This window comes from Notolepis coatsorum, assembly GCF_963971535.1.
Source record: "Notolepis coatsorum genome assembly, chromosome: 7".
Classification (NCBI taxonomy): Eukaryota; Metazoa; Chordata; class Actinopteri; order Aulopiformes; family Paralepididae; genus Notolepis; species Notolepis coatsorum.
In genome coordinates, this window is record NC_140171.1 from 139,293,369 (window position 1) to 139,308,957 (window position 15,589).

The 15,589-nt window shown below is 47.3% G+C and overlaps 1 protein-coding gene across 1 annotated transcript in view; it reads left to right on the forward strand.

The window, feature by feature from the left end:
- sorbs2a (sorbin and SH3 domain containing 2a) overlaps nucleotides 1-15,589 on the forward strand; it is a 141,173-nt gene that overhangs the window by 100,137 nt on the left and 25,447 nt on the right. The window contains 6 exon segments of the mRNA XM_084318405.1: nucleotides 1,297-1,368; nucleotides 6,734-6,790; nucleotides 7,996-8,048; nucleotides 9,799-9,983; nucleotides 10,697-12,625; nucleotides 13,212-13,291. Coding sequence (XP_084174531.1) covers nucleotides 1,297-1,368; nucleotides 6,734-6,790; nucleotides 7,996-8,048; nucleotides 9,799-9,983; nucleotides 10,697-12,625; nucleotides 13,212-13,291 — 2,376 coding nt within the window.

Below are 15,589 nucleotides of genomic sequence, written 5' to 3' on the forward strand. Positions count from 1 at the left end.
AGGAAGGCTGAGAGAAACAGAGTAGGGGAGACACAGGAGAGAAGGTTCTTAATGGAGACGGTAGGAAGGCGGAGAGGAAGACGCAGGAGAGAAGGTTCTTAATGGAGGCAGTAGGAAGGCGGAGAGGGAAACAGAGTAGGGGAGACACAGGAGAGAAGGTTCTTTATTGAAAAAGTAGGAAGGTTGAGAGGGAAACAGAGTAGGGGAGACACAGGAGAGAAGGTTCTTTATTGAAAAAGTAGGAAGGTTGAGAGGGAAACAGAGTAGGGGAGACACAGGAGAGAAGGTTCTTTATTGAAACTGTAGGGAGACGGAGAGGCAGTCAGCGTAGGAGAGACACAGCAGAGAAGGTTCTGGCAGGATCTCACCCAGGCCAACAGGGGTACAGGGTCTTAACCGTTACACCAACGTTTCTGTATCACTGTTGGGAGGCAAAATTCCAAACGAGAATGCTTGTGAATTCTTGGTCGAGCTGTTAAGCTTCACAAATCTGCTTCCAACGGCATCCTCGTGATGAGACCGGGCGATTCTATTGTGTGCCGATGAGGACTATTTACTCTGAATGTTTTCTCACCGGAGGGCAATAAATATTTGTGAACCAATAAAACCGTGTTATACAGGAGACTCTACACCAGTGGTCACCAACCTTTTTAAGCCCAAGATCCCTAACCTCGGCCTTGGTGAAGGCAAGATCTACCTATTGTAGCGTTGAGAGAAAAAGACAGCCAAGATTGTACTTTAAACTTAATGACTTTTATTTGCCTGTATTCTAATTACATGCAATGCTTTGGTCCAACATTAAAACGACAAAGTAGAACTGTAATGTGTACTTTCTCAGTCAGTGCTAAGTGCAGTCATTTTATGCAGCATCACTTTTCACATCAAAACAAAAGTAGAACTGTAATGTGGAAAGATAAAAAATTAAATAAAAAATTATTATTATTATCTACAGGGAAAGTCTCAAAGATCGACCAGTCGATCGCGATCGACGGGTTGGTGACCACTGCTCTACACAGTAGACTCGTCACAGGGTGTTAACACTAAATGTTGTTTTGTTTAATGCCTGTCTCCCCCTTATCTAAAGGTCCCCCTGACCTAACCCCCCCATCCTGTATCATTCTGTATCCATGTCTACACCTTTGTAGCAGTGTGTCCTGCTCCCTGTCCTAACCATGAGGTCCATCTCTCTCTCTCTCTCTCTCTCTGTGCCTTCTCTCTCCCCCCTCTCTTCTCTCTCTCTCTTACTGTCTTGCTTTCTTTCCTCTCTTGTATGCTCTCGTGTGGCCTCTCCTCCAGACCTATGATGACATAGATTTAGAGAACGAGCCTTGGTATAAGTTCTTTTCCGAACTGGAGTTTGGGCGTCCGGTAAGTCAGGGCCTAGTTATAACCCCTTGCCTTAGGCATACACTGCCTTAGGCATACCCCCCCCCCCCCCCCTCTCTATCCACCCCACCCACAATATGTTGTGTATCTGCACTGATAGACAGGGTGTGGGGCTAGTTGCTTGGGCATGCGGTCCTGTTGAGTGCTGTGACCCCCCCCCCTCTTGTGTCGGGTTGTGTTGTGTTGTGTTCCTTGCATCGCTGGGTCGTTTGGTCTCGTGTGGCTAGCAGCTAGCAAACACTGAGCACGCAAAAAACACTGCTTACGAGAAAACAAACCACGTTGTTATTTCAATATGGTTCTTTGACCATGATTATTCTCTTACCCTCGTAAGATGAAAGAGGCCAACTTTTAAAGGAACACGCCAACTTTTTGGGAAATTTGCTCATTTGCCATCTACCCTGGAGTTAGACAAGCAGATTGATAGATATTAAAAATTAAATATAAGCTGAGATCTTTGGGTGATTATGAGGCGGCTGAACAGGAAATTGAATCAGGAGTCTTAGGGTGAACTTCAATCGATGGTTTATTTGCTGTAGCACACGAGAAGGAAATACAGCCGTCCACGGACGAAGGTCTTGATCAACAGAAACAGACAAGGTTATATGCATTTTGGGAGTTCCATTTTTAGAGAGGATGACGACTGGTTGATGACTGATGATCTGACAGAAATTGGCATACAAGGTAGTCTTAAGTCTAACTTTGTGTCATCTGAGATGGTGCCAGCTTGTCGTGGCAAAATCCTGCTGACCGTATTCTAGACCTGAGTGCAAGGTTTGGGCTTGGTCACTGGACCCACAGGCACATTCCAGAGTGGGGGAGACGATGATCATGTTTTGACCAGAGGAGCTTAGATGTAAGATATTAATGAAATATAGCACAAGAAGATACATACCCTTTTCTTCTCTGTGCATGCATTAGGCTTAGGGAACAGTCACGAAATGCACTCCAAGTACTGTATTTGGAGTGTATTTCGTGACTGTTGGGAACTAGGCTACACTGGCACACCTACTTCCAGTGAATGACGCTAAGCTAGGCTAACGGTGCGGCTGTTCCCTGAGCCTAATGCATGCACAGAGAAGAAAAGGGTATGCATCTGCTTGTCTAACTCCAGGGTAGATGGCAAATAAGCTAATTTACCAAAAAGTTGCCGTGTTCCTTTAAAACATTGCGGGGGGGGGGGGGGGGGGGGGGGGATTGAATGCCATAATGCAAGTTATTTTGCAGTGTAACGCTTAGTGCTTTTGATGAAGAGAGAGCTGGGAAACTGGCGGAGCTGTACAGTAACACTCAAGCTGATGAATTTGATTGAAGAGTGTGATTCATCTGTTAGTTTTCATCCTGCATCTGCACAGCCCCTCCAGTTCCTTTTATATGTGGTAAAGGCAGCAAGGTGTTTATTTATTTTGGGTTTTTTTTTGTTTTGTTTTGCTAGCGTGTGCATCTGTCTTCACTTTTGGTCCTGCTGGGGCTTGTTGGCTTGTTGGCTAAGCAGCACACACACAAAAAAGCCAAATGCTTTTGCCGCCATCTGCTGGACTTGGGTAGCAACAGTCTTGACACAGTGTGGTGTGTAGGGTAGTAGGGATTGCCTCTAGCCACAGATCCTGGATCAGCCTGCGTCTTGAGGCCACCCTACCCATGTGTGTGTGACAGTGCATGACCATCAGGAGAACCCCCCCCCCCCCATCCCGGAAACACATCGTTTTATGAATAATCCACATACTCACATATTGGAGTACAAGGAATATACATGGAATATACGTGGAATATTCAAAGAAACGATTGGTTCGATTGGTTTGCGAGATTGGGAAGACCCCTGAACCATGCAAAGCGTCTTCAGAATGTCCAGATTGAAATGTGACGTCCAGAGAGCTGGCATGGCTCTGTGTTTTTACTGGAGTCATGTCAGACCACAGGCTCACGTTTCAAACTGTTGTGTTCTAACTGTTCCTCCTCACTATAACAAGCCACTAGAACCTAGACTAGATGGGTTGTGTACAAGCATCTGATTGGTCCAGCTGGGACAGAAGCTCATTATATGCTGTCTGTTGTTGACTGAGGTTAGATGTCACGAGAATGTCTTGTTGAATATTATGGGCTGTAGTTGACTTGCACAAGTAAAGTAGAGCCATTGGGCCTCATTCACCAATACTCTCTTATATATTTTTCTTATATTTTTGCTTAAATGGTCTGTTAAGAGAAAAATAAGAAAAGCCACCGCCGCATTCATCAACCCGTTCTTAACGTCCAAATCTGTTCTTACCCAGGTGTGTTGAATAAGCATTTATTTATCCACTCTGGTTGGATGGTGTATTGTACTTGTGCTGTATAATAACAATACATTTTAATCTAATCTCATTTTGAGATCAGTCGCAAATCGCTTCCTGTTGAATGGATGATCTAACTGTTCTAACAGCAATATATAATAATCCATTTCAGAAGCAGTGCGCACGCAATAAGTTCTGGGTTTTTAAAGGGGAACTATCTTACTGTTTCTTTCACTATTTGGGCAATTTTACACAATTCCTGTGAGTCTATGGAACACATCTGTAAGGTATTTTTTTTTTAAATGCATTGTTTTGTATTTCTAATCAAGTACTCTAAAGCAGCATTTTTCCACTTCAAGATTTTAAGCAGTTTTTTTGGGCGGCTAAGTGGCGCAGTGGGCAAGGCGCTCGCCACTAATGCAGGAGATGCTGGGTTCGAGCCCAGCTCTCGGCATTGCTACCAGCTTGGCTGGTCGTTCATACTAACGCAATTGGCAGTGTTAGGGGTGGGAAGCTGGTGGGTGGGGATCAGACGTTGTGGACAGCGACTCCTACAGGTCGGTTGGTGCGCCTGCGCAGCAGAATCAGGAAGCAGCGGGGGCGGCGTGTCCCTCCCACGCAGACCCTCGCCGCTGAGAAATCGCGCGGTGCACGAGAATTGGAAGAATGTGCCAACATGAGAATTAGAGACATAGACCCCATTGATACAAATCCACATTGCTAGAAAACAATGCTAAACACTGGAAAAGGCCATTTATAAGATAGTTCCCCTTTAAAGTCGTATTTGGGGGCAATTGACCAATGGTAGGCTTTTTTTTCTTTTTCTCATCTGGGTAAGAGTTTCTCATCTGGGTAAGAGTTTCTCATCTGGGTAAGAGTTTCTCATCTGGGTAAGAGTGCTCTCGACCACTCTTAAAATGTGGTCTTGCCTAAGAGAAAAGCAAAAATAAGAAAACATTGCTGAATCCCAGGTAAAAACGAAATAAGAAAAAATGCTAGTTAAGAACAAAATAAGAGGAAATCTGTTCTTATATCGCTTTGTGAATGAGGCCCAATTTGTTTCAATGCACTGCCCACTGTTTCAGTGCCCTGCCCACTAAACACACCACTGTCTCAGTGCACTGCCCACCAAACACACCACTGTTTCAGTGCACTGCCCACACCACTGTTTCAGTGCACTGTGTGTGTGTGTGTGTGTGTGTGTGTGTGTGTGTGTGTGTGTGTGTGTGTGTGTGTGTGTGTGTGTGTGTGTGTGTGTGTGCGTGCGCGTGCGCCTTTGTGTGTATGTGCGCTTGTGTGTGTACACATGTGCGTGTGCTTGTGTGTGTTAACACTGTTGTTGCAACAGTGACAGTATCTTAGAAATTAAATGTACTGCTGTATATTCAGATACAGAATGACATTAGAGGGTTAGGGTGTGTGGGTGCGCATGCGTGTGTTTATGTACAGTGCCTTCAGAAAGTATCAAGCCCCCTTCATTTTTTCCCACATCTACTTGTTTTATAAACTGGATTTTAAATGTATTAAATGTATTTGATAGAGCAAAGATAGTTCATATGAAACTAGAGATTGCAAGCAATGCAAAGATACTGACCATGTCATTTGTCATGTGATGCTAGCTAGAAAATGGGGTAAATCGTGCTCCAAAGTTAAGCTACATTTTGACGGGGGGGAAATGGTCATTGGCATTTTCAATGGGGTCCCTTGACCTCTGACCTCAATATATCGGAATGAAAAGGGGTTCAATGGAAACACAGGAGTCTCCTCTTTACAGCCATGACCAATGATGCTAGTCCCATGTGGTTTATGCTAGTCCCATGTGGTTTATGCTAGTCCCATGTGGTTTATACTAGTCCCATGTGGTTTATACTAGTCCCATGTGGTTTATGCTAGTCCCATGTGGTTTATACTAGTCCCATGTGGTTTATGCTAGTCTCATGTGGTTTATACTAGTCCCATGTGGTTTATACTAGTCCCATGTGGTTTATGCTAGTCTCATGTGGTTTATACTAGTCCCATGTGGTTTATGCTAGTCCCATGTGGTTTATACTAGTCCCATGTGGTTTATGCTAGTCTCATGTGGTTTATACTAGTCCCATGTGGTTTATGCTAGTCTCATGTGGTTTATACTAGTCCCATGTGGTTTATACTAGTCCCATGTGGTTTATGCTAGTCCCATGTGGTGTATGCTAGTCCCATGTGGTTTATGCTAGTCTCATGTGGTTTATACTAGTCCCATGTGGTTTATGCTAGTCCCATGTGGTGTATGCTAGTCCCATGTGGTTTATGCTAGTCCCGTGTGGTTTATGCTAGTCCCATGTGGTGTATGCTAGTCCCATGTGGTTTATACTAGTCTCATGTGGTGTATGCTAGTCCCATGTGGTGTATACTAGTCCCATGTGGTTTCTACTAGTCCCATGTGGTTTATACTAGTCCCATGTGGTGTATGCTAGTCCCATGTGGTTTATACTAGTCCCATGTGGTTTATGCTAGGCCCATGTGGTTTATGCTAGTCCCATGTGGTTTATGGCCACAGCCATGCAGTACAAAGATGTTCTTTTTGGAATTTCTGTATTTCAATTTGAATACACTTGATACATAAATATTAATTAATAATAATATATTTATTTATTCTTTATATATATTTTTTTCCTAAAATCATGTTTTCACTTCATTATGGGTGGGTTATTGTGTAGATCTATGGCAAAATATCCATTTAATCTAATAATCTTCAAATTAATACTACAACAAGAAAATATGGAATGTGAAGGGGTTGAAATGCTTTCAAAAGGTAAGGTCTGTGTGTGTGTGTGTGCTTGTGTGTGTGCGTGTGCGTGTGTGTGCGTGTGTGTGTGCGTGCGTGCGTGTGTGTGTGAGTGATTTCCGTCTCCAGTTCCTCTGTTTCTCTAACTGGTGTCACTCTCTCCACATGTTTTTTTTTTTTCGGTTTCTCCCCATGATGTCACAACTACTGCTCCTCCTCCTCCTCCTCCACCTCATCTTCACCTTCCTCCTATTCCTCCTCCTCTCCTCCTCCTCCTCCTCCTCCTGCTCACTGCTGCTGCTTGGGGCTCAAGCCTCCTAAAAAACTACTGGATTATAATCCAGACATCTCCGCTCGCCAACACATTGAGGTAATCTCATAATTCATGAGTGTTCTGCTGTAATTGGAATAACATTGTTGATCTTAAAAGTGCTTAATCCCAGTCATGTGACTGATTCTGGACACGTCTAATGAGAAAATAAAGTAAATACATCCCATTTTACAGGGTTTTAGATTCAAATTATTCAGATGAATGAGAGAGATTGATAGCAGACAGGTTTTTCCCCCATGTGATCTCATCTCAGCTCCATGTCAGCCATCTGCCACAAGTCATCTTCTCACTGACAGGATTGTGCTTGCTTTAATAAATAATGCTGAAAAGATGCATTCTTTCAGTGGATGGATTAGAGGAAAATTATGTATTTTGTTAGTATTATATACACACTTAAATGTTCCAATTTAGGAGGAATTGTTTCTCCTATTAGTATCTGTTTAGATTCTGATTCAATCTCAAGATACCATTCCCTTTGCTAATAAACAAATAAACAAATAAACATGCAATTTTGCATTATCTTGCACAAGCGCGGGCTATTCGGGTGAAGGATCGGAGTAAGGAGGCTCATCTATCTATAATGTATATTGTACAGTGTTATTTCTCTTTTACTTACTTTTTTACAGTATGAAGCACATTCTCAGGAGGCTCATACAGCACCAAGCATTTCACTGTAAAGTACATGTACCTTATATGTGACAAATAAAAACAAACTTGAAACTTGAACTAAGCAAAGCACAAAGCTTGGGTCCTGTGGAGGTTCACGATGATGATGATGATGATGATGATGATGATGATGATGATGATGGCGTGGTGTTGCTTCAGGAGCTAACGTCACACTGTCGTAACAGGGAAGTACGGACCACTCTTTGTTATTAACCACGAGACACCCATTCCGTCGAGTCCACGCCAGGTTTTGCAGGGGAACATGTAGCCCCTGAAGCCCAAAACAAGTCTCTCGTCCTTCGCTCCGTCCCACTTCTGCCGTCCCCCCCTCCAGAGAGCGGAAGACAGGGGGCCCACGCGGTTCATCGTCTCCCAGCGTGCACCGGGAGGCCTCCAGGTGTGCCGTCATGTGGAACCCAAGGCCGTCGCACCTCCAGCTGGAGGAGTGTTTTGAGCGCGGCACGGAGGCGGTGGCGGCGGCGTGCGAGCTGAGCGTTGTGAGGAGACGCTCCTCTGCCTCCGCTCTTTGTTCCGCTGCTCACTCCTCCTCTCTTTTGTTGTCTGCCCTCTTCCTCCAGACGTCGCTGCGCATCGTCCCCCCGGCCGACAGAGCTGCCGACAGGCCTGCGAGGTAAGAGCTCCTGTTTCTCTTTTCTTCTTCTTCTCCTCCTCCTGCCGGCTTTCCATTCCTCCTCAGCGGGCAGCGGTAGGACCGCGCTGTAGAGCTGCATTGGTCACCCAGGACTCTTCCGCTCCGGTCTCGTCTCGCACTCCCGTCTGCCAGTGGCCCCCTTGTTGTGTTTGCCGTGTCCGATGAGGGTTTTGTCAGGGTTACTGTGTTTTAATAAGTGTGATTTGGTTTGGTCGCCGGTGGTGGCAGCTGCCCTCTCCTTCTCCCTCCCCCTCCCCCTCTCCTCCCCCTCTCCATCCCCCTCTCCTCCCCCTCCCCCTCTCCCTCTCCCTCCCCCTCTCCCTAACACTGAGCCTGAATACATTAACCCAGCAAACCTATTGATTCTGTCTTTCACCTCCTGCCCCCCCCCCCCCCCCCCGCCTTGCTCCTCTCCTTCCACTCCTCCCCTCCCCTCCCCTCCTCCCGCTCCCTTTCACTAATGCTACGCCTATTCAACCCCTATTTTCCTGAGTGAATGGGGGGGGGTTCACGAAGGGGATGTTATGAATAAGCCGTGTAACTCACGTCAGTGACATTAAGTGTGTTTGTTTTTAATAGGCTGCAGGCTGACTGACTGACCAAGGGCACCACCGCCGGTGACTTATTAATGTCGAATGACAATAACAATCACAACCCACACAATGTCTTCATTCGCTATGAATTGAAACAATGGGTCTCGTTCACCAACGGACTTAAGACAAAAGTTAAGAGCAAATTTCACCGTAGCTCCACTTAAAGGGGAACTCCAACATTTTGGGAAATTAGCTTATTTAACATCTTCCCTGGAGTTAGACAAGAAGATACATACCTTTTTTCTCTCTGTGCGTGCATTTTAGCTTTGGGAATAGACGCTCCGTTAGCATAGCTTAGCTTCATCACTGGAAGTGAGGCAGGACAGTAGCCTTACAGTGCCTTACAGTGTATTGCAAGGTCTGACATTGACCAAACTTGATATGCATGACCTTGGTGGGCTCTAGGTCAACTCCTGAAAAGGGGGTCAATGTCAGACTTTGCAATCAAAAGTTAGGGGGCTAATAACCCTTGCCATAATTTCAGTGCGCCCCCTAACTTTTGATTGCAAGGTCTGACATTGACCCCCTTTTCAGGAGTTGACCTAGAGCCCACCAAGGTCATGCATATCAAGTTTGGTCAATGTCAGACCTTGCAATACACTGTAAGGCACTGTAAGGCTACTGTCCTGCCTCACTTCCAGTGATGAAGCTAAGCTATGCTAACGGAGCATCTATTCCCAAAGCTAAAATGCACGCACAGAGACAAAAAAGGTATGTATCTTCTTGTCTAACTCCAGGGAAGATGTTAAATAAGCTAATTTCCCAAAATGTTGGAGTTCCCCTTTAAGACCTTTTCGGGACGATTTTTGGGTTTCACAAACGGTCCCTTCTCTGGGATTCGCTCGTGGCTAAGAGCAGGGTTTAGGAGCGCTTTATTTGGGAGAACTCACGGTGATTGCGTTCACGTAGATTCTACAGACATCCTTGGAATTAAATAATCATGATAATAAAAAATATGACAATATTTGTATGCTAAAAAAAAGTACGTTTTATACGATATGAAATGAGATACTAGATTGTGAAAGTCTGCCCTGTTGTGAGTTGCTTGTTTGACTGTGTAGTATCGTGCCGTCGTGCCGTCGACATATCCATACCGTTGCTCTCCTTGCCAAGCGTCCGCCTTCTGTGTGTTGAAGTGCTGCCAGTGACTACAGGAAGCGGAGGAAGTCGGAGCCATCTGGTTCCCACGGCAACGCCCCATCGGACCAGAGCGGGACCAGCGCCGTCTCCCCTACTAAACCCCTGGACCCCTACCGGGCCAAGCCTCTGAAGAACAAACCCACCGTCCGCTCCTCCCCGTCCTCACCCTCCAGACCCAGAGGTATATACACTCGTACACAGACAGACAGACAGACAGACAGACAGACAGACAGACAGACAGACAGACAGACAGACAGACAGACAGACAGACAGACAGACAGACAGACAGACAGACAGACAGACAGACAGACAGACAGACAGACAGACAGACATGCAATGCGCAATGTCTCTTTCTCTCTCTCTCTCTCCTTTTTCCATCCCACCTCTCTCCCTCCCTCCCCTCTCTCTCTCTCTCTCTCTCTCTCTCTCTCCCTCCTATGGTGTCTGTCTCTCACCTCCTGAAGCGCATGGTGAACAGAGCAACATGCACGCACGCACGCACACACGCACGCACGCACACACACACACGCACGCACACACACACACACACACACACACACACACGCATACTCTATATACTGCGGGTTCCTTCCAGATCAAGGACAAAGTCATTGACTGCTGTGTTTGTGTTTTGATGACTACTAGAAGATGCTCAAATACTATTCTCTCCTTTTTTCTTTATATCAACACATATCAACATCAATGTAGATATAGAATATGATCTCACTTCTCTCCCTCCTCCTTAACCTTCTCCTCCTTAACCTCCGCCTCCTTTCCTCCGGGTGTTTAAATCTGCCCCCCTTCCCTCTTCTCTCTCACCACGCTGCTGTGTCGGACGTCTGAAAGGTGGGGACGCATGCGACATCATGTACTCACCCCATTTGAGCTCCCCAGGTCCGCCCCCCGCGCGCCCACCCCGTCTGTCCCCGGTCCACTCCGACGACCCCGCCTCCCGTCGCCCTGACGACGACGCCAGCCAGGATGACAACAACAGCTCCTCCTCCAAGCGCTCCATCTGCTTTCAGAACAGCTGGCAGAGCGCGGGGCGCCAGGAGTCCGGCGGGACGTGGAGCAGCGCGGAGGAGCCGCCGTCCTCCTCCCCCGCCGGCGGCAAGCTGAGGTCCCGCAGCTGCGACGACCTCCTGAGCGACGGGCACCTCCTCGACGCCGACGAGCACGACGACAACAACAACACGCGCTCGGAGAGCGTGGGGTCGCTGCTGTGCGACGGAGACGGGCAGCCCTCCCCGGGCGGGCAGCCCTCCTCCTCCTCGGCCCGCTCCCTGCCGCGCCCCCACCACCACCACCACCGCCGCCGGGCGCACGACACGCCGGGCTTCCTCCAGCTCTACCGGAAGATGCACCACATCGACCGCGCCAGCCTCGTCCCGTCGGAGGTCATCCGCTCGGTCCGCGCGCGCATCCTGGAGCTGGAGCGCCAGCCGCACCTCTACCGCCACCGCCTCTCCCCCTGGACGCCCTCCTGGGGCGTGGAGGTGCCGCGCGACGTGGTGCCCAGCCGCATCACGGCGTACGAGCGGCTGGTCCAGAAGTCCAGGTCCATGCCCAACCTGGGGGAGAGCGGCGAGGCCGGGTCGGGCGGCACCACGCCGGGCGGCTCGTCGTCCAGAGCCAGCAGCAGCGGGGGCGGCGGCGGGACGCCCGGTTTCCCGAAGCGCCGTTTCTCCGTGGAGTCTTTACTCGAAGAGGACAACAACAACAACAGCGGAAACAACGGCACGGCGCCGCACTCCATGGACCACCTCCACGGACCTCGGAGCGCACCCGAGGGCCAGCCTCGCACCGGGCCGGAGCCACACCACCACCACCACCACGCTCCGCCCGCGGCACTGACCCAGGGCCGACGGGCCGACCCGGAGTGCTCCGACAGCGAACAGGACGCCGTGGCCTCGGACCTCAGCGACTTCGTCCAGGTGGAGGGCTCGTCCTTCTGCAGCGAGAGCGAGTTGGACCGCTGCTCCCTCACCTCCTCCGAGAGCCTGTGCGGCTCCTCCTCCGCCGCCCGCCACCACCACCAACACCACCTCCGCCAACACCACCACCACCACCACCACCACCACCAACCGGGCCACCAGAGCCTGGGCCAGAGCCAGGGCTACCAACACCGCCACCTGATCAGCACCTGCAAAGGCCGCTGCCCGGCCTCCTACACCCGCTTCACCACCATGTTGCGCCACGAGAGGGAGCGCGCGCGCCAGGAGAGGCCTCCGCAGCAGAGGCCTCCGCAGCAGAGCGGCCATCCGCAACAAGACCAGACCTCACAGTCCCAGCAAGCCATCATGTCCAAGCTGGCCTTCCTGGTCAGTCCCGTGCCTTTCCGCAGGAAAAAGGGCTCGCCGCCGACCTCGAGACGGAGCGGCGGCGGTGGAGGTGGAGGTGGAGGCGCCGGCAGACCCAAGTCCAAAGAGGCCATCTACGAGGCGCTGGACGCGGCCCTGAGAGACATCTACGAGCACATCCAGGCGGAGAGGGGCCACGGCGCCGGCGCCAGGGCTCCCGACGACAGCATCCTGCGGAGGATACTGGCCGAGCTGCTGCCCGACGTGCCCGAGAGGAGCTCCTCGTTGCGGGGCCGGAGGGGGTGCCTACAGCAGGGAGGCCACTCCTCCACCTCCTCCTTCCCAGACGGGAGCCCCACGCCGCGGATACAGTCGCCGCGGATACAGTCGCCGCGGATACAGTCGCCGCTGATACAGTCGCCGCGGCTACAGTCGCCAATCAGTGCCTGTTACGGACAACAGCCAGACCATAATAATGACTACGGAGAGGAGGAGGACAATGGGAACCCTCTCTGTTACTCAGGTGGAGCCCGTTCACTCCCATATCCCATCCTGTTCTCCACCCCACTCCCCTCATCAGCCACTGGCTTAGCTCTATTCATCTGCTCCCATGAACTGTGCCGTGAAACATTTGCTTATACAATATTTTTGTAGACATTATAGATTTATTTTTTATTATAATTTATCTATTATTGCTCTACCCATAGATATTGAGTCTGTGGTTTGGTCTTGCACCCAGTTTGTGATATGCGATACTTTCCCTTTCATCTTTCCTTTCCAGATATTTATTTATTATGATTGTGCTTGTAAATGCATTTTTCTTTGGTCATGTCATGTCTTTGGAATGCATTCCCGTTATTTTATTTCACATGTTTTATTTTATTTTTTTGTAAAGTTGCATGCCGTCCCGTGTGGGGAAAGCCCACATCTCGTGTTTTCCCTGTGAAATGGAAATAAAATGCATTTGTATTGTTATTATTATTATAATTTGTCCCCTCCTCTCAGTCCCTCCCTCGTTTGCCTGTTTGAATAACATCGTCACCCTATACCATTCAGCACCATACTGTAACCTCGGTGACCTTTTGTCTCCCTGTGTCTGCCAATCACAGACCAGGATGTATCCAGGGGTTATTCCACCATCGATGGACGCCACGCAACCCAGAACAGAAGACCCACCTCAGACAGAGAGGTAGAACACCACAGACTTAACACTGAACGTGTTGCATGTAGATATTTTAGCAACTATTTTCCTAGTGTTAGGGAATCACACAGCCACAGAACGAGATCTAGCTTAGTTTCAAGTTTCAAGTTTCTTTATTAGTTGTCATACAAAAATACAGAATACTTTTATATTAGGGATCCGATCACGTCATTTTTCGAAGATCGGGATCGGCAAAAAAATATATAGATTTTTTTGAATTTCTTTTCAACAAACATGACCATGTTCACGTCTTAAACTCATACTGAGGCCTTAGTTACGCCGGCATGTACAATAGAGAGCATCCTGACTGGCAACATCACCTCCTGGTTTGGGAATAGCACTGCACAAGACCGAAGCAGACTACAAAGAGTGACGCGTTCAGCCGAACGCACAATTGGAGGGGGGCTCCCCACCCTCCAGAACATTTACAACAAGCGGTGCAGGGGCAAGGCTAAGAGAATCATTAAGGACTCCAGTCACCCGAACAACTGCCTCTTTGAACTGCTGCGGTCAGGCAAGCGATACCGGAGTCTCAAGGCGAGCACAGAAAGACTCAGAAGAAGCTTCTATCCCCAGGCCATCAGGCTGCTCAACGAACAATGAACACTACACAACAACCATCAAACGCACATAGCACACACATCCACACGCACACACTCACTTTAAACAAACACACTGTAGCACCCACTCCCCACACTTTATAGCACACACTCACTTTAAACAAACACACTGTAGCACCCACTCCCCACACTTTATATTTATTGATAAAGGATTGCACTACAACTCGTACACCTTACTGTAAATTGTACCTAAATTGTACCTCATCCCATTTCTGCTGCACTATATAGTATTGTATATTAGTACACTGCATAGTATTGTATATTATATGGTAACTCAGTTACGTCTATTCTGCATCGAACATTGTACATATGTCTATACTGAACACTGTGACCTCATTTTCTACTTCTAATTTACATGCTATACTATGTTATTGATACTTATCTTGTCTAGCACAGTCTCTGGAGCGTAACAGTAAGAAGCATTTTGTATAAAAGTATTCTGTACTTCTGTATGACAACTATTAAAGAAACTTGAAACTAGTTTTGGTTTTAAATTGCATATCATCATTCATTTATTTATTGTCACACAGAGCAGAAGAATTTAGCCAAAACAAACCAATAGTATCCAGCTGCAGAACGGCAGACCAGCCACACTCTCAGACCCAAATTAAATTTTTTATTTTTATTTTTTAAATTCCCCCCAATTTCTCACATTACATTCACCCTGAATGTTGACGTTATCCAGGTGAAAAGTTAACTTCATTCAAGCGAGGCATTGCAATCCTTGACATAAATCATTTGATGTATAATTAAATCAAAGGAAATGCGTTTGGGTCTGAGAGTGTGGCTGGTCTGCCGTTCTGCAGCTGGATACTATTGGTTTGTTTTAGCAAAATTCTTCTGCTCTGTGACAATAAATAAATGAATGATGATATGCAATTTAAAACCAAAACTAAGGCCTCAGTATGAGTTTAAGACATGAACATGGTCATGTTTGTTGAATAAATTAAAAAAAATAATAATAATTTGATCGGATCAGGAAAGATCGGTATCGGTAGATACTCAAAATCACATGATCGGGATCGGATCGGGAGCAAAAAAACGTGATCGGGACATCCCTATTTTATATGAAATGCATTTTCCTGTTCTGCTCCTGAGAGTGTGCTAGATACAAATAAAATAGATAAGTCAAAAATAGAAGTCAAAAGTACGTAACAAGTGTAAACAAAAGTTTTCAAAACAAAGTGTTCAATATACATATATACAATATACAATACAGAGTAGGAAAAAATTGTAACTGAGTTACAATACAATATAAAGTACAATGCAGAAATGGGATGAGGTACAACTTAGGGTAAGGTGCAATGAGGTATGAGTTGTAGTGCAAATGTCTTTACCAATAAATATAAAGTGTGTTTAAGGTGTCTAAAGTGGGTAAAGTGGGTGCTACAGTGAGTTGTTTATTTAAAGTGAGTGTGTGCGTGTGGATGTGTGTGCTGTGAGTGTATTTGATGGTTTGTTACATAGTGTTATTGTCGTCTTTTTTCTAAGCTAATGGTCTAAGTCTATATTGGTCAGTAGAATTCATTAAATTAATTGGTTCTTGGTATTGGCAGATACCTGAAGTTTATTTAAAGATATTTTAGCAACAATTTTCCTAGTGTTAGGGAATCACACAGCCACAGAACAAGATCTAGCTTAGCAAACCTGCATCCTCCAAGGTGTA